The 27398-nt window shown below is 47.0% G+C and overlaps 1 protein-coding gene across 7 annotated transcripts; it reads left to right on the forward strand.

Annotated features, from left to right (window-relative positions):
• The first annotated feature begins 3314 nt into the window (after positions 1-3314).
• On the forward strand, positions 3315-27192 carry ptprfa (protein tyrosine phosphatase receptor type Fa). 7 transcript variants are annotated; one of them, XM_049728733.2, is made up of 34 exons: positions 3315-3463; positions 3535-3680; positions 5017-5158; positions 6482-6670; positions 7680-7697; positions 8379-8489; positions 10872-11141; positions 11209-11790; positions 11883-12019; positions 12142-12286; positions 13769-14086; positions 14395-14588; positions 16548-16665; positions 17003-17584; positions 18102-18199; positions 18282-18538; positions 18696-18774; positions 19187-19396; positions 19489-19652; positions 19760-19771; positions 22353-22465; positions 22594-22626; positions 23122-23219; positions 23429-23552; positions 23625-23800; positions 24081-24200; positions 24288-24442; positions 24671-24956; positions 25167-25345; positions 25429-25555; positions 25661-25786; positions 25871-26025; positions 26102-26237; positions 26411-27192. In XM_049728733.2, exons 1-34 carry the CDS (start codon positions 3367-3369, stop codon positions 26477-26479), a joined length of 5766 nt encoding a protein of 1921 aa, XP_049584690.1. In that variant the 5' UTR covers positions 3315-3366; the 3' UTR covers positions 26480-27192. The 7 variants fall into 7 exon arrangements, with proteins under 7 accessions (XP_049584690.1, XP_068508311.1, XP_068508312.1 ...); XM_068652210.1 differs by lacking the exon at positions 19760-19771; XM_068652211.1 differs by lacking the exon at positions 19760-19771 and having other exon boundaries at positions 19492-19652.
• Positions 27193-27398: the final 206 nt, after the last annotated feature.

Genomic DNA, 27398 nt, shown 5'->3' on the forward strand with positions numbered 1-27398 from the left:
ACAGACAAACTATGCTTGAAGATTAACTCCCGTCGTGTGACACCTCAAACAATTAAACAAGAAAAACGAGACTAAGAAAAGGCTTTTGAGTTAATGATGATGCCAATATGTGGGGGGTTGCTGTTTAGCATTCAAAATCAACAGGAAACTTGCACTTACATAATACCCAGATCGTCAGAAGGGTGTGTGTGTGTGCGTGCGTGCGTGCATGTGTGCATGTGTGTGTGTGTGTGTGTGAGAGAAGGGAGAACGAGAAAGAGAGAGAGAGAGAAGGTCGTGAAAATGTAGCAGCTTTTTGACCAGTGGGAAGAAGACCAGCACTGTGCTGACGCTGCACTTCAATACCTATAGGGACAGTATGCACACACACACGCACACACGCAGACAAATATATATATATATGGAAATATTTGTTGATCTTACATGAACTTTAGACCAGGCAAAGCTTTTTCACCCCCCAGGTAGTGATGAAGGAAGGGTTTTGAGAAGTTGGTGGTGGTGTGTGTGCGTGCGTGCGTGCGTGCGTGCGTGCGTGCGTCTGTGTCTGTCTAGGGTGGGGGTGCTATTCATTTCAGCAACACAAAGACTTTTTTTTTTGCCTCCTAAAGGCAACCATCTCGCCTTTCTGCTCCACATGAATCACTGCAGTAAACATGAACTCACACAGGGTCAAAAGTCACATGACGCCAACACAAAAGCGGGCATGGCCACCCCCTGGTGGGCGTGACTGCATCCTACCCCCCCCACCTGCCCCCATGGAATCTCGTGTTACTGTCCTACTGGAGGCGCTCGCGTCTCGTGTAGCGTTGGGTTCAGGACCCAAAGTTCATGACCCCGAGGAGCCACGAGAGTTGTTGAATCCGGCCTGCAAAAGAATACTTGGATTTCGCTGAGCTGGTGCACTCGCGTTAGACTTTTTGTCTGCGCGACTTGCGTACACTTGCGATCAACAATGGGGCACTCGAAAGTTGCTACGCCAGAGGGCTGTCATTGTCAACAATTTTTGTATTTTCAAATATGTATTCCGAAACCTCTAAACTGACTTTACAGCGACTTTAACATAGGAACTTTTTTGCAATTTTCTGTGCATCACAAAGTGAGTGAGCTTTTGACGACTTGCTTTAGGCAAAGACCCTCATGTACGCTCACACCTGGGCTGTTTCCCAACAAACACTCTTCTTCCTCCTCTTCCTTGTCTGCTCCATTCCCACCGGAGGGAGGAGCCACACTCACATGGCCCATACCTCGAGCAAATTTCCCACCCTAGTCCCGCACCCCAATTGATGGCCCCCTCTGCCCCCCCAGGCTGGAAACCCGACACCCATGACATCAGCCACACTCCGGAGACGTGGGCAGCTTCCCAGCAAACGCCAGCAAGCGATCTCTGCTGGCGGATCGATCACGGCTCCGCAATTGGCTGCCACCTGTGGGTGATCCTGCTGAAATTCCCCCACAGTAGCCCCCCCCCCAAAAAAAAAGATACATCCAACAACACCCCGAGGCTCCACGCTGAGCAGCCAGAAGGAGGAGCATTTCTCAGGGCTTTGCGAGAGAATTCATCCAAGGCTACCAGCATTCTGGATACTCAGGAAATTCGTCATCTTCCTCGTTCTCTGGAGGACTTCTTCATCTTCTTCATCCTCTGGAAAGTCGTCTTCATCCCTTGGATAACTATTTAATCCTTTGGACCTCACAAGTCAGGAGAGTCTTGTCTTTTTCTTCTTTGCCTGGAAAGTTTTCTCCGTCCAGTCAGTGTGCTGCAGGTGAGACACCTGCTTGCACATCATGTTGCTTGTGCTCATTGAATATTTTTTTGGGGGGGGTGGTATTGCTATTTTTAATATTTTGTATGTGTGGTTCTATGTTTATTTTATTTTGTAGTCTGAGTGTACCCTTTTGGTTTTTGCCGTGTTGAATTTTAAATGTAAAATTTTAAAACGTTAACCACAAAAATATAACTGAGATTCCACAGGATGATCGTGTTGGATTTCAAATGTAACATTTTAAAAAGTTAACCACAAAAATATATCCATAACAATCCACAGGATAATCCTATAGTAAAATTCAAAATGCCATTTTTCGTCCGACGTGTATTTTCACATAAAACAATTTTATGTTAACATTTCTATTAATTCAAAACCTGGACAAGTGTACTGTGAATGTGACGCTTGCAAGTCCGCGCCGGCTGGTAAGCTAGTAACTGCTGCCATTGTGAGTGAGTAACTGATTGAACTGAATCAAGGAGAGCTGCTCAGTGATGATGTCCCAAAAGTTGTCAAATTGAACCAGTATGGAAAGTGAAATCTTTGATATTACTGATCTGTTTTGTTTATCATTGGTTGCTGTTATATTCTTTAATTGCAGTTTTCCCAGAGACGTGAGGAAAACGTTTTTGTGCTCTCTGGCCGAGTGCCGTGTATTTTCCGGTGAGAAATCTTACACGTTGCAGAGTCCCAGGGGAAGTTTAAGTTTCACGCAGCTGGAATTACGTCTGCGAGACACAACATTCACACACACATGCACAAATGTGGACGTTCTCCATGAGTCGGTTCCCAGCGGCGGAACGCGGCTGCTCGCTTACATCATTGATCCGCTAATGCTAAAGCTAATTTAAGGCTTTATTTTCATAGCATTATCACTCAAACTTGAGATTTTTATTATATATATATATATATATATATATATATATATATATATATATATATAAACAGGGCAACCCTCAATAATCGGTTGACTTAAAAGTTAAAGTTATCAAATTTAGCAATAGTGACAAATTGGCAAGACTTAGTAAAAATGACAAATTCCCAAAATGGCTCCGATGAAGACCCACCCGCTCAGGCGGGTGGCGTAGGTGGCAATGGCGCCCGTAGACACGTTGGCTCCAAGACATTCACATTTAAGCGTGTTAACAGCAGGTCACCAGAGTGCAGCTGCCCAGTCAGGAAGCGTCACCTTAAGGACACTCAGAGGGCTGAGCCGCGGTCAAGCGCCGCCATGACACGTGCGCGTGTTAGCGGTAGTGGCGGCCACTCTGGAATATCACAAAAGTAGTGCGCACTTTGCGTGTTGAATGCGTGTGCTTGTCGAGGTTTTTGGTTCGAGTGTGGAAATTGAGCCTCCGTTTCAGTGTTTCAGCGATTGAATTTGAGGCTTTCACACTGACATCATTTATTACAAAACAGTACATTTGAGATCGTAGGCTTCCTGCTGGTAATTGGCCAGAATAAGACATTTTGAGTCAGTCATGTGACGTGATCAGTGTGAGTTTGCTGAGTTATTAACAACTTTGTGTTAATTTCCATTTCTCCCGGCAGGTTTGTCTCGACTACGACGTGACTTTTTAGCCAATCGGCAGCCGAAGTGGAGATGATGGGCATGGGCCGCATCTGTTGGTCCAACGGTGGCGCCGTTCCCCTCCTGGCGCTGTCGTTGGCCTGGCTGCTGCTGCCGTCTCGCGCCGACAGTGAGTTTGCTACATTTTGGAATGCCTAATTTACCACACACGCCATTTCACGGCAGCGTTTGTCCTCGCAGCCATGCCGACCTTTGTCAAGTCGCCCGACGACCAGACAGGCATCTCAGGGGGTGTGGCCTCATTCGTGTGCCAGGCACTGGGCGAGCCCAAGCCGCGCATCACCTGGATGAAGAAAGGCAAGAAAGTCAGCTCACAGCGATTTGAGGTACGTGAAGAAAAAAAAAAAAGACCAATTAAATCAAAACAAAAATAGCATGGTCCCTCCAGTTACAAATGGCTCTCTTTACAGACAATTCCTGTCATGTAATTTTTTTTTAACCACAGTGTAGAAAAGCATCTTTCTTCTTGGTGCCGTTGGTGTTTGAAACAAGATCCCAGAAATGCGTGTGTGTTTAAGAGCTTATCACATTCCACAAACTAAAGTTCTTTTGTGTTGCCCGAGCGTCACAACCTTTAGGAACATTTGTTAAGTTGCTACAGAACCAAAACAATTTTTTTTTTTTTTTTGGGTGAGGATGCTCGGTCCTTTCTGTACTCGTCATTCCGCGCCCACCTGAGCGCTCTAATTGGCCGGCGGCCTTGCAGACAATCAGGAATGTTCTTCAGGAATGTTGGTGTTCTTCTTCCCGCTTGGCTGCCAAGTGAAGCCCGAAGGCCAAAGTGACGCCTCCCCGTCGGGAGGCCCGCCGCTCCCCGCCTCCCTCATTAGGGCAGGAATGCCGCGGCGGAAGTGTGAAAGCCCCTCGGCCCGACCTCCAAGTCTTTAACACCCCCCAACTATTCCGTTCCCGAGACCCCTTGCATACCTGATCTCCACTCAGGCATGTCATTGGACGCAAAACTTCCTCCTCGCTAGGTGGTCCTCACTCCACGAAACGCTTCCGTCCCATTGAGCAGTGGCTCCACCCGAGATGTTTATAGTCAACCCAATTTATATACTTTACTACACAATACTTGACCTGTTTTTCATCTTGCAATCAGCAAATACAGTAATCCCTCGTTTATCGCGGATAATTGGTTCCAAAAACCACCCGCGATAAGTGATATCCGCGAAATTCGGGCACCAACAATAAGTACTGGGCAGGCTAACGAGTCAGCGGAAAGATGCTAATTCGTGATTGTGCTAACACGCGAAAATGGACTTCTAAAGAAATGTAAACGAACATTTAGAGCAATACTACATTGTCCTAAAGGTTAGACACGTTTCCTCAATTTAAAAGTTTTATTTTGACTTTTAAATGTTTTTTTAATTTGGAAAAAAATCTGCGCTGTAGTGAAGCCGCGATAAACGAAACACGAAGTAGCGAGGATCTAAAAAAAAATTACCCTAAAAAAAAAATAATCATAAAAAATAAACTAAAACAAAGTTTTCACAAAATTAAAATATATAAAAACTTAAAACCCTGCTTTAAAAATGAATTCAAAGTCAAAGTGAAATAAAAACTATGATGAAGTAAACAACTTTTACCATGACAATTTTTGACCAAAGTTGCGTTGACTAGCAAGGCTGACACGGCGGTGTCTGTCTTCCATTCGTGCAGGTGATTGAGTTTGACAACGGCTCGGGTTCGGTTTTGCGAATCCAGCCGCTGAGGACGAACCGCGACGAGGCGATTTACGAGTGCACCGCTGCCAACAGCTTGGGGGAGATCAATGTCAGCGCCAAACTCACCGTCCTAGAAGGTAAGGGTAGTAATCTTGACCCCCCCCCCCGCCCCAACCCCCCCCTTCAGAAGAAGGGAAAGTGACAGGTCAACATTTCTGTGTCAGTGCTATTATTACAGAACAGCGATCTGGTAAATCGTGCGGCCTTGCTAGGTGGCACATAGTCAAAAAAAGTAAGCCAGAGCTAAGCTCAGTGGCCCCAGTGAGGTGCCTAGGTGTGCACCTGTTCTCAGTTTTCTGCACAGACGTGACCCGCCAAGCATAACTTGGGCTGCACGCACGCATGTTTTCATGCATGTTTGCACGCCCGTTGCAACAAGGTCACCACATGCATTTTCTTACTTGAGATGAAATTTTATTTTTATATATCCCCAAGACAGCTGGAATAGGCTTTAGTTCATCTCATTCGTTCATGTAGTACATATGGATGTTATTTTTTATTTTTTTATTTTTTAGCATACCATTTTAATTTATAGTTACATGTATGATTTGATATCTTTACAAATATTTTTTTAATTTTTATTGTATGTTATTTTCTTAACTTGTTATATTCTAACTTATTTTTTAAAACTCGCTCACACCTTACTACAAAATTTTACTTACCTCCCTATCATACCGTTATATTTACATTGTTATTATGCCATTCTATCATTTTAAAATAGATTAATTTTTTGCTGTTTTATTTTCAAATTGTGCATTTTTACTTTTCGTGTTGTTATTATGCCATTCTATCATTTTAAAATAGATTAATTTTTTGCTGTTTTATTTTCAAATTGTGCATTTTTACTTTTCGTGTACTTTCACACAAGCATACAACATATGTTTTCGGAAAGTGCGATGGAATCTGGTGCCGAAACTCCTTAAATTCCTCCTCCTACCCCCACACACACACACACACATACACACACCCTTTCTGTCACATTTGTTTGGCTGCCTGATCAGGTTGCGGATGTGCTCGCCTCAACGGCGGGCGCATCATGTTCACACTTTGTTTGCGACGTGTTTTTGGAACCGGAGTGGCTCTCAAATCTGTGCTGGAATCTCTGCTAAGAAAAAGAGTAGCAAGATTACGAACACTGCTGCAAAACAAAAAACACAGCAATGTGCCTTTCCTCTAGTTTCTGATTGACTCACAGGTTTGTAATCATATCAAGCTCAGTACTATTATCCTGTGCGCTCATATACAGTGAACATACATACGTATGTACATACTACATATACAGCTCATATACAGTTCTCGCTTTATCACACCCTTGCTATATCGCAGAATTTTTTTATTTTTTACAGTATGCAGGCAAATCTGGGTTTCACTGTATTTTAAGGGATGTTTTGTTGTGTCAGAGGAGCAGATCCCTCACGGCTTCCCGAGCATTGACATGGGTCCTCAGCTGAAGGTGGTGGAGAGGACGCGCACGGCCACCATGTTGTGTGCCGCCAGCGGAAACCCAGACCCTGAGATATTCTGGCTGAAAGACTTCCTACCCGTCGAGATCGAAAGCAGCAACGGACGCATCAAGCAGCTACGCTCAGGTACGCACAACATGGCCACCGCATTTCAACAGTCAACATGGCTGCCACTTGAACCTGCAACATGGCAGAAAACAAGATCGCTGGAAGGCCTCCACCAACACAAACACACCTGTGCCCCTGACTCGCTAATGCTGATGCTAATGCAGTATGCTGTTCCACTTCCTCCCTCTTGAAGCAAACATTGTGAAAATATAATAAAGTACTATTATTTTTCACAAGGACACCCCATAAATCTGTCACTTGACGCCACAATGTCATGGCAGATCTCGTTCGTCTGCCTGCCCGGTCCTCCGGGATCTTGGAGAGCTGCTGATGGCTAAATGGGGCCACACAGCTTCCAGGGCCCTTCTTTGTCTTAGGACTTGGTTTACTATCCAGATGGATGACATCTGCATAGTGACCATACCTCTACATGTCTTTGACTCATTTAACAGACTTTTAGTGTGCTACTGTTAGCAATTTAGCTTGTTTAGCGTTCCACAAGTCTAGCTTAGAAAGCACTAAACTCTAAACACAAAGCCATCGTACATGACTAAGTGTAAATTAATTCAAACTACTTTTTATTCATCATTATAACAGAGTTAGCTCGAGGGTTAGGGTCACGCAGGGTTACGTTTGATGCAGTCATTTTCTTGCTAGAGTGAAGCCAAGATTTTGTTTGTAAGTAAGCTAGTTTTTAACTTGAGGCTATCTTAAAGTGAGATAAGTGTGGGTAAGACTGGCTAGCTAAGTAGCTTGTAGCTATTAGCAACTGATGTGTACTGTAGGAAAACTGTAAACGTCAGTTGAGAACAGGGTGTAGCATTTAAATAAGCACCTGTGGAAAATAGTGTGTAAATGAAAAGATTGGAGGAGAGCACTTAATAACAGCTTAGTAAAACAAGAAATCCTATTATGTACTTACTCTAACTGCACATTAAGAGTAACAGTTTTGTTGTGTTGTCTCCTTCCTCCCCCGACTAATGAAAACTTTTTTCTGGTCTTATTTGCATTGACTTTACCTCACCAGGTGGTACACCGATCAGAGGTAAGAATGCTAGACTTCAGGAACCCTCCCGAAACCGCCTCCTGAACACCTCAAAATCACCAAACCTCATCCACCTTCACTTTATCATCATCATTCCCATTTGTCCTCCAAAACTCAATGTTTCTTCTCAAAAGAACACTCAAAAGCAATAGTGTTCTTTTGTGTCTGTTTATATGAATGGCAACAGAATGCTAGCGCGACTCCTTTGTGTCCGCTTGCCAAACATTCTACCACTAAGTTCTCAAAAATATTTATGACGTGGACACGAGAAGCAGCCACCAACACAGGAATTGTCGGCAACATCAGCTTTGCCCCCAGACTGAGTTGCATTCATGCATTTGGAGTAAATTGCATCGCAATTAGAGTGAATCATATTGTCATTGGAGCTAAGGGTATTACAATTGTATTGAATCGTCTCATACTTTGAGTTAATGGTATCATAATTTGAGCTAAACGTTCTATACTAGGAGCAATTAGAGTGAGTCATTTTGTAATTGGATCATCTCGTATCATCATGAATCGTATGTGTAGTAAACAGTCTTCATGGACTCAAAGAACAGAGCCACTATACTAAAATGTGCTAACTGCTGCTGGTACTAGAAGAATATGGACTCCCCGTCACGCCTGTGTGGTCGCTAAGTAGAAAATGACTTTGATGTGACCTTCGACATGCATCCGCAGGCGCTCTTCAGATCGAGAACAGCGAGGAATCAGACCAGGGCAAGTACGAATGTGTGGCCGTCAACTCAGCAGGGACCAGATACTCGGCTCCGGCGAACCTCTACGTACGAGGTAAAACCAGGAGGACCTCCGCCAAGGCCACCTAACTCTTTGTGCCAGGACTTCCTGCTTTGGCATGTCCAACCTTGTCTGGAGCTTTCTCCGCTGCTTTCATCCGTCGTCTTCATTTAAGTTGTGTTCAAATGATTGTTCACCGTGCTAGCGATCAGCCACCGGCTAGCTGGAAGTACAGCCACCGTATGGAAATATGTGTTTGTTGTTAATAGGTTTGTCTTCCGTCTGTTTGTTTTTCCATCCATCCATCCATCCATCCATCCATCCATCCATCCATCCATCCATCCATCCATCCATCCATCCATCCATCCATCCATCCATCCATCCATCCATCCATCCATCCATCCATCCATCCATCCATCCATCCATCCATCCATCCATCCATCCATCCATTCATTCATTCATGCATTCATTCGTAGGCGTTTGTGTCTCTGTCTGTCGTGTGCATAATGTTGAGTGTAATTATGATGCCAAGTAGGCATTTTAATGAAACACGAAACAATGATGATGTTTTAACATGATCAGGCTTCTGTGTGTGTGTGTGTGCGTGTGTGTGTGTGTGCGCGTGTGCGTATGTGTGCGCGTGTGTGTGCGTGCGTGCGTGCATGCATAGGTGCGTGCGTGCGCGAGTGCGTGCGTGAGTTTGTGCACAAGTGCGTGCGCGAGTGTCTGTTGAAGGATATTTTGGGCAAGTTTTACTCTTCTCTGTTTTTCCTTGTCTCCCTCCTCCTGGCTTCCCTTCTCTCTTGTTGTTGTCGTGGTTGTCGTCTGCCCCTGCGTCACCATCCCCATCACACAAAACCCAAACACTGCAAACACTGCAGACCAGCGAGAAGGTTTGTTTCTGCACTCGTCCTGGACACGGAGGTGCGCTGGACAGGAGCCAGGCAGCGTTGGCGTGTCGCCATGCGCCTCAGGCCCGTCCCGGCCTCTCCCCTCGCAGCCACCCCCCCCCTCCCCTGACCCCAGCCTGCACCCCAAGACCACACCTGTTCCCCCGTTCGCTGCTACTGCTTTGCCTGTTGATGCCTGCACTTGGCTTTTTTCCACATTTCATGAAATCAAAACAGGTCATTTACATTCAGTTATTTTTTTTAAAGTCGCAATGAAGCATGAAAGCAAAGTTATTGTCTGACTTCACCAACAACAGCACATTTTCCGTCATCAAATAACATTATCGAGCAGGTAAAATAAAATATAATTGACATATAATTACTTACTAATTGTTCAGTTGAGAAAATATAATTGATGGAAAAATATGGATGGAGGTATTAGAGAATGTTATTAAAAACATTATTAACTCAAGTAAAATAATAAATATACAACAAGTAAGGTTTTAAAAATCCACATAAGTATAATAGAAATATTTGCCCAAAAATTAACTGACTTTAATCAAATAAGTCTTATTCTTTCTTGTGCGGCCGAGTACTAAATGATCCATGGACCGGAATGGTCCACGGCCCGGCGGTTGGGGACCACTGAAATTAGGGGGATAAGCTACATCAATGAGAGGAAAATATACTTATTTACTTAGCGATATTGATATGATTATATTCAAAGTCAAAAAGTCAAAGTCTGCTTTATTGTCAATTTCTCTACATGCCAAGACACACAAAGAGATCGAAATTACGTTCCCACTATCCCACGGTGACAAGACATAGTTCACAATGTACAGACAAGTAAACAACACAAGAAAAATAGAACAAGAAGGCACAATCAATGAATAAATAAGAATGATGAATAAATAATAATTAAACAAATAACACAATAAATAAGTACAGGACGCTACGCAGAAGGGGGAAGAGAGTTCAGGATATTAAAAGAAGTAATGTTAATTGGATTTTGAAATTTAAGAACTAAAAAAATAATTCAGTAAATAATTGAAAGAAAAAAAATCCTGTGTTTCCACATGGAACAATGTTAAGATAAACATTATTGTACTACAATGTTAAATATTATTATTTATAAAATATTTATTTTAGAAAAATGATACAAAAATTCTGAAATTTTATCAGTAAAATTAAAAAAAAAATCTCAAAAGTAAGACATTTTATTAGTTGATTACTAAGTAAAATAATGAACTAAAAAAGTCCTGCTTATTTGCAAGCCCTACCACCTTGCATGACTCGCCCGACCCTTTCTGTCCCATCACTTACAACCACCACCATCCCCCGTTCTTTGGTCTTTTTGCCCTCAGGCATGTCTCCAGGCTTGTTTTCGTTAATGGAGATCTCAGACACCCAATTTCTGAGTCAATACAGCAGTTTGACTCATTGATCAGGGTGATTCAAAACTTCAAGTCCAGCTCACGTACTAATGTCTTTCTTTCCGAGCACCCTCCTCTGATGGCACATCTCATCCTCAATCCTCCTCATGCAGTTCGTCGCGTGCCACCCCGTTTCTCCATCCCGCCGTCCCACCACGAGGTGATGCCCGGTGGCAGCGTGAACCTGACATGTGTGGCGGTGGGCGCGCCCATGCCCTACGTCAAGTGGATGAGCGGCGAGGTCGAGCTGACCCGCGAGGACGAGATGCCCATTGGACGCAACGTGCTAGAGCTGGCCAATGTCCGCCAGTCTGCCAACTACACCTGCGTGGCCATCTCTTCACTGGGTGTGATCCAAACCACGGCGCAGATTACTGTTAAAGGTAGAACCAAGGCTATAAGTGTTTGGGGGGTTATTTTCCACCGATATTTTTTGTTTTCTCCCAACAGCCCTACCCAAGCCCCCTACGTCCCTCATGGTGACCGAGACCACCGCCACTAGCGTCACTCTAACGTGGGACTCGGGCACCCCGGAGCCTGTGTCCTATTATGTGATCCAGTACCGAGCTAAGGCATCTGACAACGGCTTCCAGGAAGTGGACGGCGTGGCCACCACCCGCTACAGCATCGGGGGTCTCAGCCCTTTCTCCCAATACGACTTCCGAGTGATGGCGGTCAATAATGTGGGGCGCGGGCCACCGGGAGTCATGGTGGACACGCGGACCAGCGAGCAGGCACCTTCCTCGCCTCCTCTCCGTGTCCAGACCCGGATGCTGAGTCCCACCACCGTGCTGGTCCAGTGGGAGCCCCCCGAGGAGGCTAACGGGCAAATCCAGGGGTACCGGGTCCACTACAGCGCCAACCCGCAGGAGCCCCTCGGTGCCTGGAACAAACACAACACGGACGACAGCCAGCTGACCACCGTGGGCGGACTTGTCCCAGACGTCACCTATGGATTCAGGGTGCTCGCCTTCACCTCGGTGGGTGACGGACCTCCATCTGATGTCCTGCTCGTCAAGATGCAGCAAGGAGGTGAGTGTCTCGTGAGCGTCTTTACTTATTACTGTTGTGCACCTTTTCACGCCCTCATAAATCCAACGCCTTTATTCTTACTACTTCTTCAGTTCCTGCTCAGCCATCGGATTTGGAGGCCGAAGCTGAGCTGGACTCTCGCATCATGCTGTCTTGGCTGTGGCCCGTCCAGGACCAGGTCGTCGGGTATGAGGTGCGCTACTGGGAGGCCAACGACCCTCAAGAGAAGGTAGATGGATGGCCTTTAGAGTTATCTTTGCTATTTCGGCCCAGAGTTTGCCTAAACCCGCTAAGAAAAAAAGTTCCAAGATGGTGGACATCTGACGATCCATGCCGATTATGCTCCGGCAGCGCAGCGTGACCTTTGAGCCCGCCGGGTCGTACGCCATTGACGGTTTGAAAGCTGACACCGTCTACGTGTTCACGCTGGCCGCCAGATCTGAGACGGGATTAGGAGTTTTCACGAGACCCATCGAGTGCAGGACCGCTCGATCAAGTGAGTGCCAAATGTGTTTTTAGGTCTTGTGTGGTGGAAGTTCCTCTAGATCAGGGGTCACCAACCTTTCGGAAACTGAGAGCTACTTCCTGGGTACTGATTAAGGCAAAGGGCTACCAGTTTGACATACACTTCTGAAATAGCCAATTTGCTCAATTTGGCTTTCACCATGTGTTATTATTGTCATTTGCAGTTCACATGTGTGATTTTAACAAGAATAGCAAAAATACAGTCAAACCTTGGTTTTTGACCACAATCCGTTTCAGAAGGCGGTTTGAGAAGCGAATCGGTCGAATTCCGAATCTATTTTTCCCATTACAAATAATGGAAATTTTTTAAATCCGTTACAAGACAAAAAACCCGCCTTTTTTTAAGCATTTTTTTCATTTGCGCATATTTGTCCGATCGCGCAACTGCAGCGCACCGCCGAACGCGCAACCGGAGCGCGTCGCCCACCGCGCAACTGCACAGCGATGGTCGCATTATTGTGACAGAGCCGTCGCTAGAATTTAGAAAACATTTTTAAAGTCCTGATGTACTTTCCAAAATTTAAGTGGACCTCAGTGCGCAGGGAGCTTAATTTGGTCCGATCGCGCAACCGTAGCGCGCCGGGCGCTCACTGTCGCATTGCTTTAAGAGCGTCTTTGTGTTTTAGGATGGCTTTACTGCTCCCACTTGCTTTCTTTGGAGGCATGATTAGGGGTTAATAAAACCCTCAAAGTAACGAAAATACAATAACAACGGAGTCAGTCGGCATCCGGGCCGTGCGGTCGGGTTTTCTCGGTTCCTCCCGGCTCATCTCGTGAGGTTCGACCTCCGAATTTTGTTGGACAACCGAAGCAAAAAAATCTCTAATTTTTTGTTACAATTCCGATTTGTTCATGAACCAGGACGTTCGAAAACCGAGGTTTGACTGTAAAATAAATAGATGCAGCTCACTGACAAGTGCCGCTATTTGAGCTAATTTTGGAACAGTCCTGCGGGCGACTCATGTGGTCATCACGGGCGACCTGGTGCCCGCGGGCACCGTGTTGGTGACCCCTGCTCTAGATCCATGATAGATTAGCATCCTGTTGACTGGACAAAAGACCAGTTACCCAGATTCCTCAAGAGTAAAACAAGGGGCCAAAATGTTCCTCTGGATCTGAGATTGAAGACAGGTTAGCAAAATATTCTTCCGGATTTGTGGTAGGTTAGGATGCCACAAGCTTTTTTTAAAACTCGCTGGACTTTAAAAGACCAAAAGCAAGGAGAGACAACATGTTATTCCACATCTGTGCTAGGTTAGCACACCGCTATTTAGCCGCTAAACTCTCACTGGACTCTGAAAGACCCAAGTTAAGGTTCCTCTGGATCCTTGTACCGTCATCTCCGGCTGGTCCTCGCTCCCCCGTCCCGTTGTGTGTTTGCGCCATTTCACCATGTGTGCATACTTTTGTGTGTTTTCATGTTAGCATGTCGTCTTCCATGTGTTCCCATCAGCCCCCTCGGTGCCCCCCCAGGACGTCCGCTTGCTCAGCCTGAGCTCCACAAGCATCCAAGTCAGTTGGGCACCACCGCCCACTTCCACCGACGGCCCCTATGATGCTGCCGCCATCACCGGCTACTCGCTTGCCTACCTTGCATTGGGCAGGGAGGATGCACAGCGTCACCTGGTGTCTGGCATCAGTGCCGACGTGCACAGTTATGCACTGGAGGGTCTGGAAAAGTGGACGGAATATTCCGTGTGGGTGCGAGCGGTGACCGACGTCGGGCCTGGACCAGAGAGTCCGCCGGCCCGTGCCAGGACACAGGAAGACGGTACGTGGACGGAAGGACGCCGCCGGGAAGTCGGAAGACTTTCTTACGTCGTGCTCAAAAGAAGAACACTTGTGGTCTTTTGAATTTTTTGAAGATTTTCAGAGAAGCTGATGCTGGTGATGTTTACGTTATTAGTTTAGTTTCATTTTGGTTAGGAAATAGTCAATAGATTTGATTGAACACATTTAACATTTGAAACTAAAAATGTGTATATTCATTAATTAGTTAACTAGGTAAACACATTGCTTTACCTTTCAGTTTAAAACGTGTTTAATGTATTTGTTGTTTTCATCATTGTGGTTGTTCAGTGCCTGAAGCGCCGCCCAGAAAGGTGGAGGCGGACGCCATTAATGCCACGGCGGTTCGGGTGAGCTGGAAGCCGCCCCTGTCCATCAAGCAGAATGGCCATGTGCGAGGCTACCAGATCATCTACTCCAGGATGGAGCGAGGCGAGCCTCACGGACAGCCCCTCATCGTGGATGTCGCCCAGCCCGACGCGCAGGTCCTCCGTCCTCGCTTGCCTTTGACTTCCTCTCACTCACAAACACTCGCCTTTCTCTTCCCGCTTGATTTTCATTCACTTTGACCGGCCTTCAAAATGACACAAAAGAATTGGGACAACTGCCTGTAGGTGTTGGACAAAAGTATTGGGAAAGGGAGAGGAAACTGAAGAAAATGTGGAGTTCATATACAAATATTGGGACATTCATGGAACTGAAGAGAAATGGCGAGGAGCTTTAGCATATTGAACCTATTCTAAATATGCAGTCAAGGAAACACAAATAGTCTCCTGTTGTCTACCCCTTGGGGCAAGTGGAAGTATGGGACATAAATCTTGTCCTGCTGCCACAAAATACATTCAAACAAAATTGAAGAAAAGAAGTGAAAAGCAAAGTTGCTCCATCAAGTCCCTGGTAACAAACCGCGTGCAAAAGAAGAAGATTAACTCGGACTTTCCCACTCTCCTTTTTCTTTTTTCGCAAAGCGGATAAGAATCAGCCTGCATGAGAGAAATGGAACGTGGCCTGGGGGTGCCAGGAGGAGGTGGAGGAGGGAGAGCAAGACACGCACAGACGTGTCCACACGCACCCGAACATTCTGACTCAACTAATTTTTGTCTGAGGCCACGCAGTGCGTCTCCTCTGAGACGGCTTCCTTGAAAAATAGGCTGATTACAGAAAACATTCGGGAAACAATCAAATCCTTATACAATGTGGAATGTCACACCTGGAACGTCCCTCGGGATTCACAAAGCATCTACCTGTCTATCTGTAGTGTGCTGTTATTGAAGCCACCTCGGTAACACACAAAGTGTATAACAAAGCTTCATAATTTTCAATTTGGTCGACACAAAATCAAAATAATGAGCATACTTAATTTCGAAAGCGCCAATCTTTCAGATGCCTTCCTCCATCGCTGTCCATGGTGGTCAATGCGCTGAAAAAGTACTGTCACGTTTCAATCCTTTCACCTTATCTCAGCATCTTCTTGCTCTCGCTTTCGTTTGGACACGCTCAGTGCGAAGCGTCGGTCATCTGACCAGTTTGTTTTGTTTTTGCTAGCGAGAGCCAGCAGCTTGACGGTGACCGATTTTATCTCATCATTCCACGCTCATGCTCCGTCGCCATTTTAACAGCGTGAAAAGTTCACGCAGTCATTCGTTAATCGGATTGCATTTATTTGAGTATAGTGCATGTTATACATTAACTTATTAGCATTTTTGGGCGGAGGTGCGGCGAGCCCTGCACTGTAATGCCAAGCAGATGTGGTGCATGTGTAAGGTGAAGTGGAAATTTGCGTTGGTTCCCATCAGCGTCATTGTCAGTATCAGCACAGCCAGGGGACGCCACTAAACTTATCAGGCTGAGGTCGTCAGACAGGTCCCCGGAGAGACACCCACGGCAGCCGCACGCATCGTAACGTCTTGGCTTGGTTTTCGCGGCTCGTCGGCATGAGACGGGAAGGCTGCAAATCGGCTGCGACGCTCCTCCAGGTGAACAAAACAAAACGCGGCCGAGACCACCGGCGGAACGTTCTGCTCCAGCGCCGGCTGCCATCTTACTGTGACCTCACCTGCCTCCTCTTTCAACGCACCTGCATTCGCTGGACTTCAAATGCTCCTTGAACAAAAACAACTTTTTTTTTTTTTTTTCTTCTAAGCTTGAGGTTTTCCGTGTTGGAGTCTTTTGCACAACACTAACAAAATTCCTGTGATATTGATGTCTTCGCCAGCCTGGTGGCCAAACAGTTCTTCCATCAGTTTTGCTCTTCTTGGTGGTATCCAGGGATGCTCAGTGTTTAAAAAAAACTTAGGGATTACAATTGGATGATTTATACTGCTTATAATCAGTCTTTTCATTTTTTTTAAATAATCAACAAATCACATTAAAGATATTTTTCATTTTCATCTCTTTATTTAAAAACAACACATTTTGTTCACTTCCACTTCCTTTCTCGACAGGAAGCCATCTTGACGGGCCTGCTGCCGGAGACCAGCTACTCGCTAACGGTGGCGGCGTACACCACCAAGGGGGACGGCGCCCACAGCAAAGCCCGGCTGGTCACCACCACGGGGGCAGGTGTGCTGCCCACTGTCTGACACAAAATATATCACATGAACAGGAAAATATCAATACTCTATGATGGAGATTGAAGTGGGAGAAACAATGTACATATTTTATTAGGTTAGACAAACTCATATACTTTTTCATTGTGTTTCACGGCGAACACAACACACACTAACACACACACATGCCTCGTGTACTGGCCGCCATTAAACAACCCAAGATCTTGCCAAGAAAGAACCAACTGTTACTCCACATCTTTGTTTTCCTTACTCAACGACAGACATCTCAAACAACACGCAACAAGATGTTGAGGGTTGTTCGGCTGCATTTCCTTGTCATTTTCCGACAGTTCCCGGCAGGCCCACCATGATGATCAGCACTACAATCGGCAACACGGCGCTGATCCAATGGCAGCCGCCCAAGGAGATGGTGGGTGAGCACACGGGCTACCGGCTGCAGTACAAGCGGGCCGAGGAGGACGCCTTCGCCGTCAGAGACTTCCGCAAGACCGACGACCACTTCACTGTCACAGGCCTTCACAAAGGGGCCACCTACATCTTCAAACTGTGCGCCAATAACCGAGCGGGCAACGGCGAAGAGTATGTGAAAGAGATTAGTACCCCCGAGGACGCCCCCACCAGCTACCCGCTCAATCTGAGCGTGGTGGGCCTGACCGCCACTGCCACCCGGCTGACCTGGGAGCCGCCCCCACCAGCTGAGCGCAATGGGAAGATCGTCAAGTACGTGGTGGTGTACCGCGACATCAACAGCCAGAACGAGAGCTCCGAAGCCACAGCGGAAACGCACGTGACCCTGAACGGCCTGCAGCCGGACACCACCTACGACATCCGCGTACGGGCCTTCACCGCAAAAGGCGGCGGACCGCTCAGCCCCAGCATACAGAGCAGGACCATGTCCACCGCAATGCCAGGTCAGCGCAACGCAACTGTTCCTATTCTACCACACAAGCTTACCAACATGGTTCTTGATTTGTTCTGGACTGAGATTGCGACTATTTTTTGACTTGGATACTGACTTGGTTTTTAACTTTGTTCTAGACTGGCTCTTGACTTGATTTTTTTTACCTGCCTTTTGACTCATTCTTGCCTTAAAATTTTTCCCCCACTTAATTCTTGACAAGTTGTTGACTTATTTTTGACCTGGTTTTAAACTGGTTCCGGGCTAGGTTTTACACCCCGTTCTTGACTGCTTATTGACATAATCCTTGACTGTTTTTTTTAACGTGTTTTTGACTGACTTGCTCCTTGACTTGGTTTCTGACCTCATGCTTAACTCATTTTTGGACTTCGTTCTTGACTTGGCTCTTCTCTTGGTTTTCTGACTGGCTCCAGACACGGAAGTAAATGCAGCTAAGCAACAGCAAAATCTCTCGAGTGATTTGAACGTTTGTTCAATGAAAACTTTCAACCCTACAAATGTTCCCTTAGTGTTCACCAAGAACTTTGGAGTCAAGGCAGTCACGAGAACATCCGTGCTGCTGACTTGGGATGTTCCTGAGATCTTTGAGTCCGAGGTTCCCCTCAAGGTAGGTTCCCTCCAAAGTGTCCACTCGCAGTACAGTAGCGGCATTGATGTGATCACAGCGGCAATGATGTCATCCTGGGCAGATCCTCTACAACCAGCAGAGCGTGGAGGTGCGCGGCCAACACAAGAGGAAGCTCATCACGCAGCTCACACCCGACACAGAATACTCTTTTGTGCTAATGAGCCGGGGGAACAGCGCCGGCGGCCTCCAGCAGCAGGTCTCCATCCGGACCGCTCCTGACCTGCTCTTGAACAAGCCTTCAGAGTCTCCGCAGGACACGGAGGAGGGTGGGAAAGTCATGCTGCGGCTGCCCCAAGTCCCACCAGGAACCGCATTTAGGTCTGAGCCGTCCTGGTTGTCTATACTCAACATTTTCACACATTTTCATCTAAAATGACATGCATGCATTCTGAAAGTCTAGTATGTTATGTAGGTTACATATCTATGTTCCAGATGCACGCTAGAATGTAGTTGACAAACGTAATGTGCGCTGCAGGTGGTTCTACATTGTGGTGGTTCCAGTCACCCCAACATCCCTGAGGTGGGAGAACCCTGAAGATGTGGACCTCCAAGAAGTGAGTGTATGAACCATGTTTTGTTTTAGCTCACTTGCTAAATTATGGTGAAGTCCCTGAGGGCTCAATATTTGACCTAAATATGTCACGAATCATGCTGAAATGTGAATCACCAACAAATGACAATCCAAAAAATATCTCTCCAGCTTGATGGAGGTAAAAAAAAAAAAAGTTAAGGTACCTACCATACTAGCTAGCTTTAGATTTAATATGATAACCATTGTTACACATTTTAACACAAAGTAGAAGAAAAGTTCATCAATTTCAGTACATCCTGAAACAACAGAAGCTGCGCTTATTTTAGCTCATTGGTGAAGTATGGTGGTCTTCAGGCACACAAAGGCCCGTAACTTTCTCAAACATTTGTCAACACTGGCTTCCATTAATCATGGTAATTTTTTTTTTCGGCTAGCTTCTGGAAAGCGACGATGATGCCCAGAGGAAGAGAAGGCACCTCGAGAGCGAATTCCTGTGGCCTTATGTAGCGGCCAAGCTGGACTCGCTTCCTGAGATTTTCACCCTGGGCGACGGCCACGAGTACCACGGCTTCCGCAATAAGGCATTAACAGGGCAACAGCAGTATCGATGCTTTGTGCTGGCCGAGCTGACAGACCGTGAATCTGTAAGAGTCTCCATTTTGTTATGTAAATGTTAGCATCTTTTTCAATTGTGAAAAAAAAAAAAGATTGCAACAAGTGTGTGGCCCATTTGTAGCAGAGGACACTGGTGGCCAGTCCATTCTCGGAAGCCATTCTGGTGAAGCTCCACAGTGGGATGGCGCGCCACTCCGAGGATCCCGAGATGCTTTGGGTGATGGGACCCGTGCTGGCCGTCATCGTCATCGTCATCATCGTCATCGCCATTCTTCTCTTCAAGAGGTCAGTGACACTGCATTGCACACTGTTCGTTTTAGCACTTGAATGTCACGTGCTTGACCTTTGAACTTTCTTTTTTCCTGCTGCTTTTCTTCTCTTGCTGGATTCAGCAAACAAGAAAGGTGAGCGAGCGCTTTTTTTTTTTTTTTTTCCAACCTCCTCTTATGTGGCTACATTACTCAACATTGATTTTGTTATGCCCGTTTTTACAGTTTACTGTATTCAATTCTCCCCATTAAGCACGGGCAGTGTTCCATCCATCCATCCATCCATCCATCCATCCATCCATCCATCCATCCATCCATCCATCCATCCATCCATCCATCCATCCATCCATCCATCCATCCATCCATCCATCCATCCATCCATCCATCCATCCATCCATCCATCCATCCATCCATCCATCCATCCATCCATCCATCCATCCATCCATCCATCCATCTTCTTCCGCTTATCTGGGGTCGGGTCGCAGGGGCAACAGCTTCAGGAGGGACTCCCAGACTTCCCTCTCCCCAGCCACTTCATCCAGCTCATCCCGGGGGATCCCAAGGTGTTCCCAGGCCAGCTGAGAGACATAGTCTCTCCAGCGCGTCCTGGGTCGTCCCCAGGGTCTCCTACCGGTGGGACATGCCCGGAACACCTCCCCAGGGAGGTGTCCAGGAGGCATCCTGATGAGATGCCCGAGCCACCTCATCTGGCTCCTCTCAACGTGGAGGAGTAGCGACTCTACTCCGAGTCTCTCCCGGATGACTGAGCTTCTCACCCTATCTCTAAGGGAGAGCCTGGACATCCTGTGGAGAAAACTCATTTCAGCCGCTTGTATCCGGGATCTCGTTCTTTCGGTCACGACCCATAGCTCGTGACCATAGGTGAGGATAGGAGCGTAAATCGACTGGTAAATTGAGAGCTTTGCCTTTTGGCTCAGCTCTCTCTTTACCACGACGGACCAGTACAGAGTCCGCATTCCTGCCGACGCTGCACCGATCCGCCTCTCGATCTCGCGCTCCATCCTCCCCTCACTCGTGAACAAGACCCCAAGATACTTAAACTCCTCCACTTGGGGCAGGATCTCATCCCCGATCCGGAGAGGGCATTCCACCCTTTTCCGATCGAGGACCATGGACTCGGATTTGGAGGTGCTGACCCTCATCCCGACCGCTTCACACTCGGGTGCGAACCGCTCCAGTGAGAGCTGGAGATCACGGCCTGAAGAAGCCAACAGCACCACGTCGTCTGCAAAAAGCAGAGACGCGATGCTGAGGTCCCCAAACCGGACCCCCTCAACGCCTCGGCTGCGCCTAGAAATTCTGTCCTAAAAATTATGAACAGAATCGGTGACAAAGGGCAGCCTTGGCGGAGTCCAACCCTCACTGGGAACGAATTCGACTTACTGCCGGAAATGCGGACCAAACTGGCATCAGTGATACAGGGACCGAACCGAACCGATCCTGCTGAGGGTGTAGAGCTGGTCCACTGTTCCACAGCCAGGACGAAAGCCACACTGCTCCACCTGAATCCGAGGTTCGATCTCCCGACGGACCCTCCTCTCCAGCACCCCTGAATAGACCTTACCAGGGAGGCTGAGGAGTGTTACTCCCCTGTAATTGGAACACACCCTCCGGTCCCCCTTCTTAAAGAGGGGAACCACCACCCCAGTCTGCCAATCCAGAGGTACTGTCCCCGATGTCCACGCAATATTGTAGAGGCGTGTCAGCCATGACAGCCCCACAACATCCAGAGCCCTTAAGAACTCCGGGCGGATCTCATCCACCCCGGGGCCTTGCCACCGAGGAGTTTTTTAACTACCTCAGTGACTTCGACCCCAGAGATTGGAGAGTCCGCCTCAGAGTCCCCAGGCCCTGCTTCCACAATGGAAGGCGTGTAGGTGGAATTGAGGAGGTCTTCGAAGTATTCTCCCCACCGACTCACGACGTCCCGAGTTGAGGTCAGCAGCACACCATCCCCACTGTAAACAGTGTTGACGTTGCATTGCTTCCCCCTCCTGAGGCGCCGGATGGTGGACCAGAATTTCGGGCAGTGTTGAAAATAATATTTTATTCAATGCTCCTTTTTTATATATATATATATATATATATATATATATATATATATATATATATATATATATATATATATATATATATATATATCCATCCATCCATTTTCTGAACCGCTTAGTCCCCACGGGGGTCGCGGGCGTGCTGGAGCCTATCCCAGCCGTCATCGGGCAGTAGGCGGGGGACACCCTGAACTGGTTGCCAGCCAATCGCAGGGCACACAGAGACAAACAACCATTCGCACACGCACTCACACCTAGGGACAATTTGGAGTGATCAATCGGCCTACCAAGCATGTTTTTGGGAAACCGGAGTGCCCGGAGAAAACCCAAGCGGGCTCGGGGAGAACATGCAAAGTCCGCACAGGGAGGGCCGGAGGTGGGATCGAACCCGCACCCTCCTAACCGTGAGGCGGACGTGCTACCCAGTGCGCCACCGAGCCGCCGAGATATATATATATATATATCTATATATATATATATATATATATATATATATATATATAGATATATATAGATATAGATATATAAAATGCTGCTTCATTCAATGCAACCCTTTCCACTGATATTTCCCCAATGCTACCTTTCCAATGTGACTTTTTTTAATACTAATTATTTTCAATGCACTCTTGTTCCTTTTCCACCAGGAAGCGAACGTCTCCATCGTCCAAAGACGAGCACATGGCCAGTGTGAAGGACTCACTGCTGGCCCACTCGTCCGACCCTGTAGAGATGAGGAGGCTCAACTGTCAGACACAAGGTACGCACGGACTCTTGCAAGCACACACTGTTGATTTGGATTGACGAGCTACTATGTGTTGATTTGTAAGCCTCTCGTCACTTCCAGCCCACTAACCCGTTTGTTATGTTTTTTCATCCTCCCAACAGGTGGCAGCACCCTCAGTTGTCCAACCACACCAAGTAAGTTGTCATTTCTTTCACCCACAGCTGGACGGCCAGCCCTCGTGTCCCTGGTGAACTCAGAAAACTTTCATTTTAGTGCCCTCCTGTTCAGATGATAATGATTCATAAACATTTTGTTACATATTTTACTGAACATTACCGAGGCCTCCGGAGTGAAAATGAAGGCCCGGGGGCCGGATCTGGCCCACCACATCAATTTCTGGGGCCCACTAATGCTAATCAAGTGTGTCAATTAGTTTTTTCTCTTTTTATTTTGCAGAAAATCTGGACCAAAACTGTATTTTTTCACATTTTACTGGTATTGCAAGCATGTTTTTCCACCAAATCCCAAATTATTCTTTGGGACTAAGCAGGTGCCTAGTCAGCATATGCCCTGGGTTGTAGTTTGTTTTGTGTGTGTGTGAGTGTGTCTGCGTGTGTGTGCGTGCATGTGTGTGTGTGTGTCTGTGTGATCTCAAGTCTTTTTCACCATGTTTGCTGTCCCTCCTCTAGGAATGAGACAACATCCACCCATTGCCTCCTGCGACCTGGCCGACCACATCGATAGACTTAAGGCCAACGATGGCCTGTGTTTTTCACAGGAGTACGAGGTAGTGCACGGACACAAAATTACAAAGTTACTGACCAAATCTTGCGCAACGCTCCAACATTTTTGGGAATGTGGCTCAAATTGTTTTTGTATCCTCCGTGTGTTTTTGGAATAAATCGTATCATGTTGAGATTCTGCAATTGAAGTGAATCCAAAGAATTTTCAGATGGATGCGCGTAACCAAGGCGACGTTTGCGCGTCTTCCTTCAGTCCATCGACCCTGGTCAGCAGTTCACATGGGAACATTCCAACATGGAGATCAACAAGCCAAAGAATCGCTACGCCAACGTCATCGCCTACGACCACACCAGAGTCCTGCTCGCGCCCGTGGACGGTGAGCCCTAGCCGACCTTCCGCTTTGCGCTTCCGACGCTGCTCATTTGATCCGAATACGGCCTCATCGCAGGAGTTCCCGGCAGCGACTACATCAACGCAAACTACGTGGACGGCTACAGGAAGCAGAACGCCTACATCGCCACACAGGGTCCGCTGCCTGATACCCTCGGAGACTTCTGGAGGCTGGTGTGGGAGCAGCGCACCTCCACCGTCGTCATGATGACTCGCCTGGAGGAGAAATCACGGGTACGAGCGTGATGATCCTGGTGATCCTGAAAGGGGGATCCTTCCATCTGTGGTCCCTTCTCGAGGTTTCTCATTTTCCCCTGGCAGGGGTTTTTGAGTTTTTCCTTGCCCTTTTGGGAGCTTAAGATCAGGGGATGCTTTGAGAATAATTGTCAATTCTTGTCTATGTGAAGCCCTTTGAGACTGTTTGTGATTTAGGGCTATACAAATAAACTTGACTTGACTGGACTTGATGAGGATGATGAGGAAGACGAGTGTGTTCATGTGTGTGTTTCTGCAGGTGAAGTGCGACCAGTACTGGCCCAGTCGTGGGACCGAAACCTACGGCATGATCCAGGTGACCATGTTGGACTCTGTGGACTTGGCCACCTACAGCGTACGCACCTTCACACTCTACAAGGTCAAGCTAATATATCATATTTGCATCATGTTTTCTATGTACGACGCATCATGTTGACATGACAGTCGGCGGTGGTGTTTGCTTTAGAACGGTTCCAGCGAGAGGAGGGAGGTGCGCCAGTTCCAGTTCATGGCCTGGCCCGACCACGGTGTGCCCGAGTACCCCACCCCCACGCTGTCCTTCCTGCGCAGGGTCAAAGCCTGTAACCCCCCTGATGCCGGACCCATGGTGGTCCACTGCAGGTAGAGACGCTCATCGCTCACCATTTTTTAATGCTGCTCCATATGCCCTTTCTTTGCCCAATGCCATTGTTGCATTGTTTTCATGGTTCTTTTGTTGATAAGCTCGTAGAGGGGAATCAATAAACAGAGCAGAACAGCAGTTGCATCATAGCGCAACATTATAGTGTGATATCGTATGTTGGCATGCTAGCTAACGTAGCCTGATAGCGTGTGTTGACATCTTTCCAGCGCGGGGGTCGGCCGCACAGGCTGCTTCATGGTGATCGACGCCATGCTGGAGCGCATGAAACACGAGCATTCGGTGGACGTGTACGGACACGTCACCTGCATGAGGGCCCAGAGGAACTACATGGTCCAGACAGAGGACCAGTACATCTTCATCTACGAGGCCCTGTTGGAGGCCGCCCTGTGCGGAAACACGGAGGTGGCCGCCCGAAACCTCTATGCGCACGTGCACAAGCTCAGCCAAGTGCCCCCTGGGGAAACCGTCACTGCCATGGAGCTGGAGTTTAAGGTCAATATTAGCTTTTATTTGGGACACATGTTGCAAACAGACTGTGATGCAGATTAAAGGTTTTGGTCAGGTGTACCTAATGAATCGGCTAATCAGATTTCCAGATGTTAAATATGATATTTGATGCTGTTTAGCATTCATAGAAAATATTAATGCATGTGAAATCAAATGTGTGTGTGTGTCTGTGTGTGTGTGTGTGTGTGCGTGTAGAAGTTGGCCAACACCAAAGCACATACCTCACGTTTCATCAGTGCCAACCTGCCGTGCAACAAGTTCAAGAACCGCCTGGTGAACATCATGCCTTTCGAGTCCAGCCGCGTCGTCCTGCAGCCAATCAGAGGCGTGGAGGGCTCTGACTACATCAACGCCAGCTTCATCGATGGATACAGGTCTGTCCACTCGTTCCGTGTTCCTACGGTGACACCCGGTGGCACGCCGCTGTAACATGCCGCCTTTGCGTTTGCTTCACCAGGCTGCAGAGAGCTTATATCGCCACCCAGGGCCCCTTGGCCGAGACCACAGAGGACTTCTGGAGGATGCTGTGGGAGCACAACTCTACCATCGTCGTCATGCTCACTAAACTGCGCGAGATGGGACGGGTAAAACTTTATTGCAGAGAACAGTGGAGATTGTGGGGGCCACCCTTCAAAATGTGGGGGTAGACATCAAATTCGCTGACCTTCCAAAATGTTATTTGTCTGCAGGAAAAGTGCCATCAGTACTGGCCCGCTGAGCGTTCAGCCCGCTACCAGTACTTTGTTGTGGACCCCATGGCCGAGTACAACATGCCACAGTACATCCTAAGGGAGTTCAAAGTGACTGATGCCAGGGTAAGTGGCAACTGATCATTTGCTAAATTTTGCACTCGTCTGACTGGAGCTCTTAATCACTATCAGCCCTTGTTTGTTTGCTAGGATGGACAGTCCAGGACCATCAGGCAGTTTCAGTTCAACGATTGGCCCGAACAGGGAGTTCCCAAAAATGGAGAAGGCTTTATCGACTTCATCGGACAAGTCCACAAAACTAAGGAGCAGTTTGGCCAAGACGGACCCATCACTGTGCACTGCAGGTGAGTGTGCCAAATGACGCTCCTTGGGCACTTGGCCTGCGGTCAGTTGCACTAATACAATGTGCCCACCCAACAGCGCCGGCGTGGGGCGGAGCGGCGTCTTCATCACGCTGAGCATCGTCTTGGAGAGGATGAGGTACGAGGGCGCCGTCGACGTCTTCCAAACGGTCAAGACACTCAGGACTCAACGACCCGCCATGGTGCAGACCGAGGTAACCATTGTGTACTCCCCAATCATTAAAAAGATGCATAAGATAGATGTTAGCTCATCTATGGATTTTGGAATGTGTTAGCATCAAATGAGTTGTGCTGTTGTTTGAAATACACGTTGAGGTTATATCAGTTCAGAAAATGGAGGTAACTCGTTGATGACATATGGGTTCAGGACCAGTACCAGCTGTGCTACCGGGCTGCCCTGGAGTACTTGGGAAGCTTTGACCACTATGCAACATAACAGCACCCTGACGAGCACCCTTCTGCCAGCCATGCCGACTTTGCTCAGACCATGAGGAGGTGACCGCCAGTCGGAGTGGTGGGCTGACTCTCGACGAACCCTCTCCCAAACACCCGTTGTCCCTTTGTCAGTCATTTTCTATCACGTCTTAATCTTTTCACTTTCTGTAAGCACTGCTGAGGACATGTCTTTTTCAACATGCTCCCACATATTATGATCATGATTATTGTTATTATTATTAATACTCACCTGCTGCTATTTTTTTTATACCATAGACATGATCATACTCTAATGTTACTTGTATTCTTTTTGGTGGGGAGGGCGGGGTCTTAACTTCCTGACGATGGAGAACTCAGTCACAAACTTTATGGCTGGGAAATGCTCAACAGGATGTTGAGCCACGGCAAGAGTGGTTGCACTTCTTGAAATTTGTACGTGAGCCTTGGCCTAGTCAACAAGGAGTCTGCCCTATGATTTCATGATTTTAGAAACATATAATAATAAAACAGAGAATATAAAATTGTGTGGCACTCCAAAGAAGAGAAAATATAGATTGTCAGACTTTGTTTTTTTGGGGGGGGTTGGGTGTCAATAACAGCGCTTTAGTCCGTGGATGATGCAAGATGCATTCAGTTGAATAAATCTATATATTTTATGTTGTCTTGCATATGTGATCTCCTCTCTATTTTTAAATAAAAAAAGATGCAAACAAAGGCCTTAAAACCTTGATGTTCAAACTCTAATTTACATTTTACGTGTATTTACTGTCTGTATTTATTATTGGCAATAGTGCATGTTGCCAGTGCCTAAATACAATGGACATTGCATTCATAAGGACACTGCAATAGTTAATAGAAGAACAGTTCTGTATAAAAGTATAAATACTGCATATACGCACACATAAATATACACATATTTA

Source organism: Syngnathus scovelli, chromosome 10 (genome assembly GCF_024217435.2).
Source record: "Syngnathus scovelli strain Florida chromosome 10, RoL_Ssco_1.2, whole genome shotgun sequence".
Classification (NCBI taxonomy): Eukaryota; Metazoa; Chordata; class Actinopteri; order Syngnathiformes; family Syngnathidae; genus Syngnathus; species Syngnathus scovelli.

Coding starts and splice junctions, on each gene's coding strand:
- ptprfa (XM_049728733.2), top strand. CDS start 3,367: ATGATGGGCATGGGCCGCATCTGTTGGTCCAACGGTGGCGCCGTTCCC. Junction 23,801..24,080: donor GCCTGGAGGAGAAATCACGG/GTACGAGCGTGA, acceptor GTGTTTCTGCAG/GTGAAGTGCGACCAGTACTG. Junction 24,443..24,670: donor CCCATGGTGGTCCACTGCAG/GTAGAGACGCTC, acceptor ACATCTTTCCAG/CGCGGGGGTCGGCCGCACAG.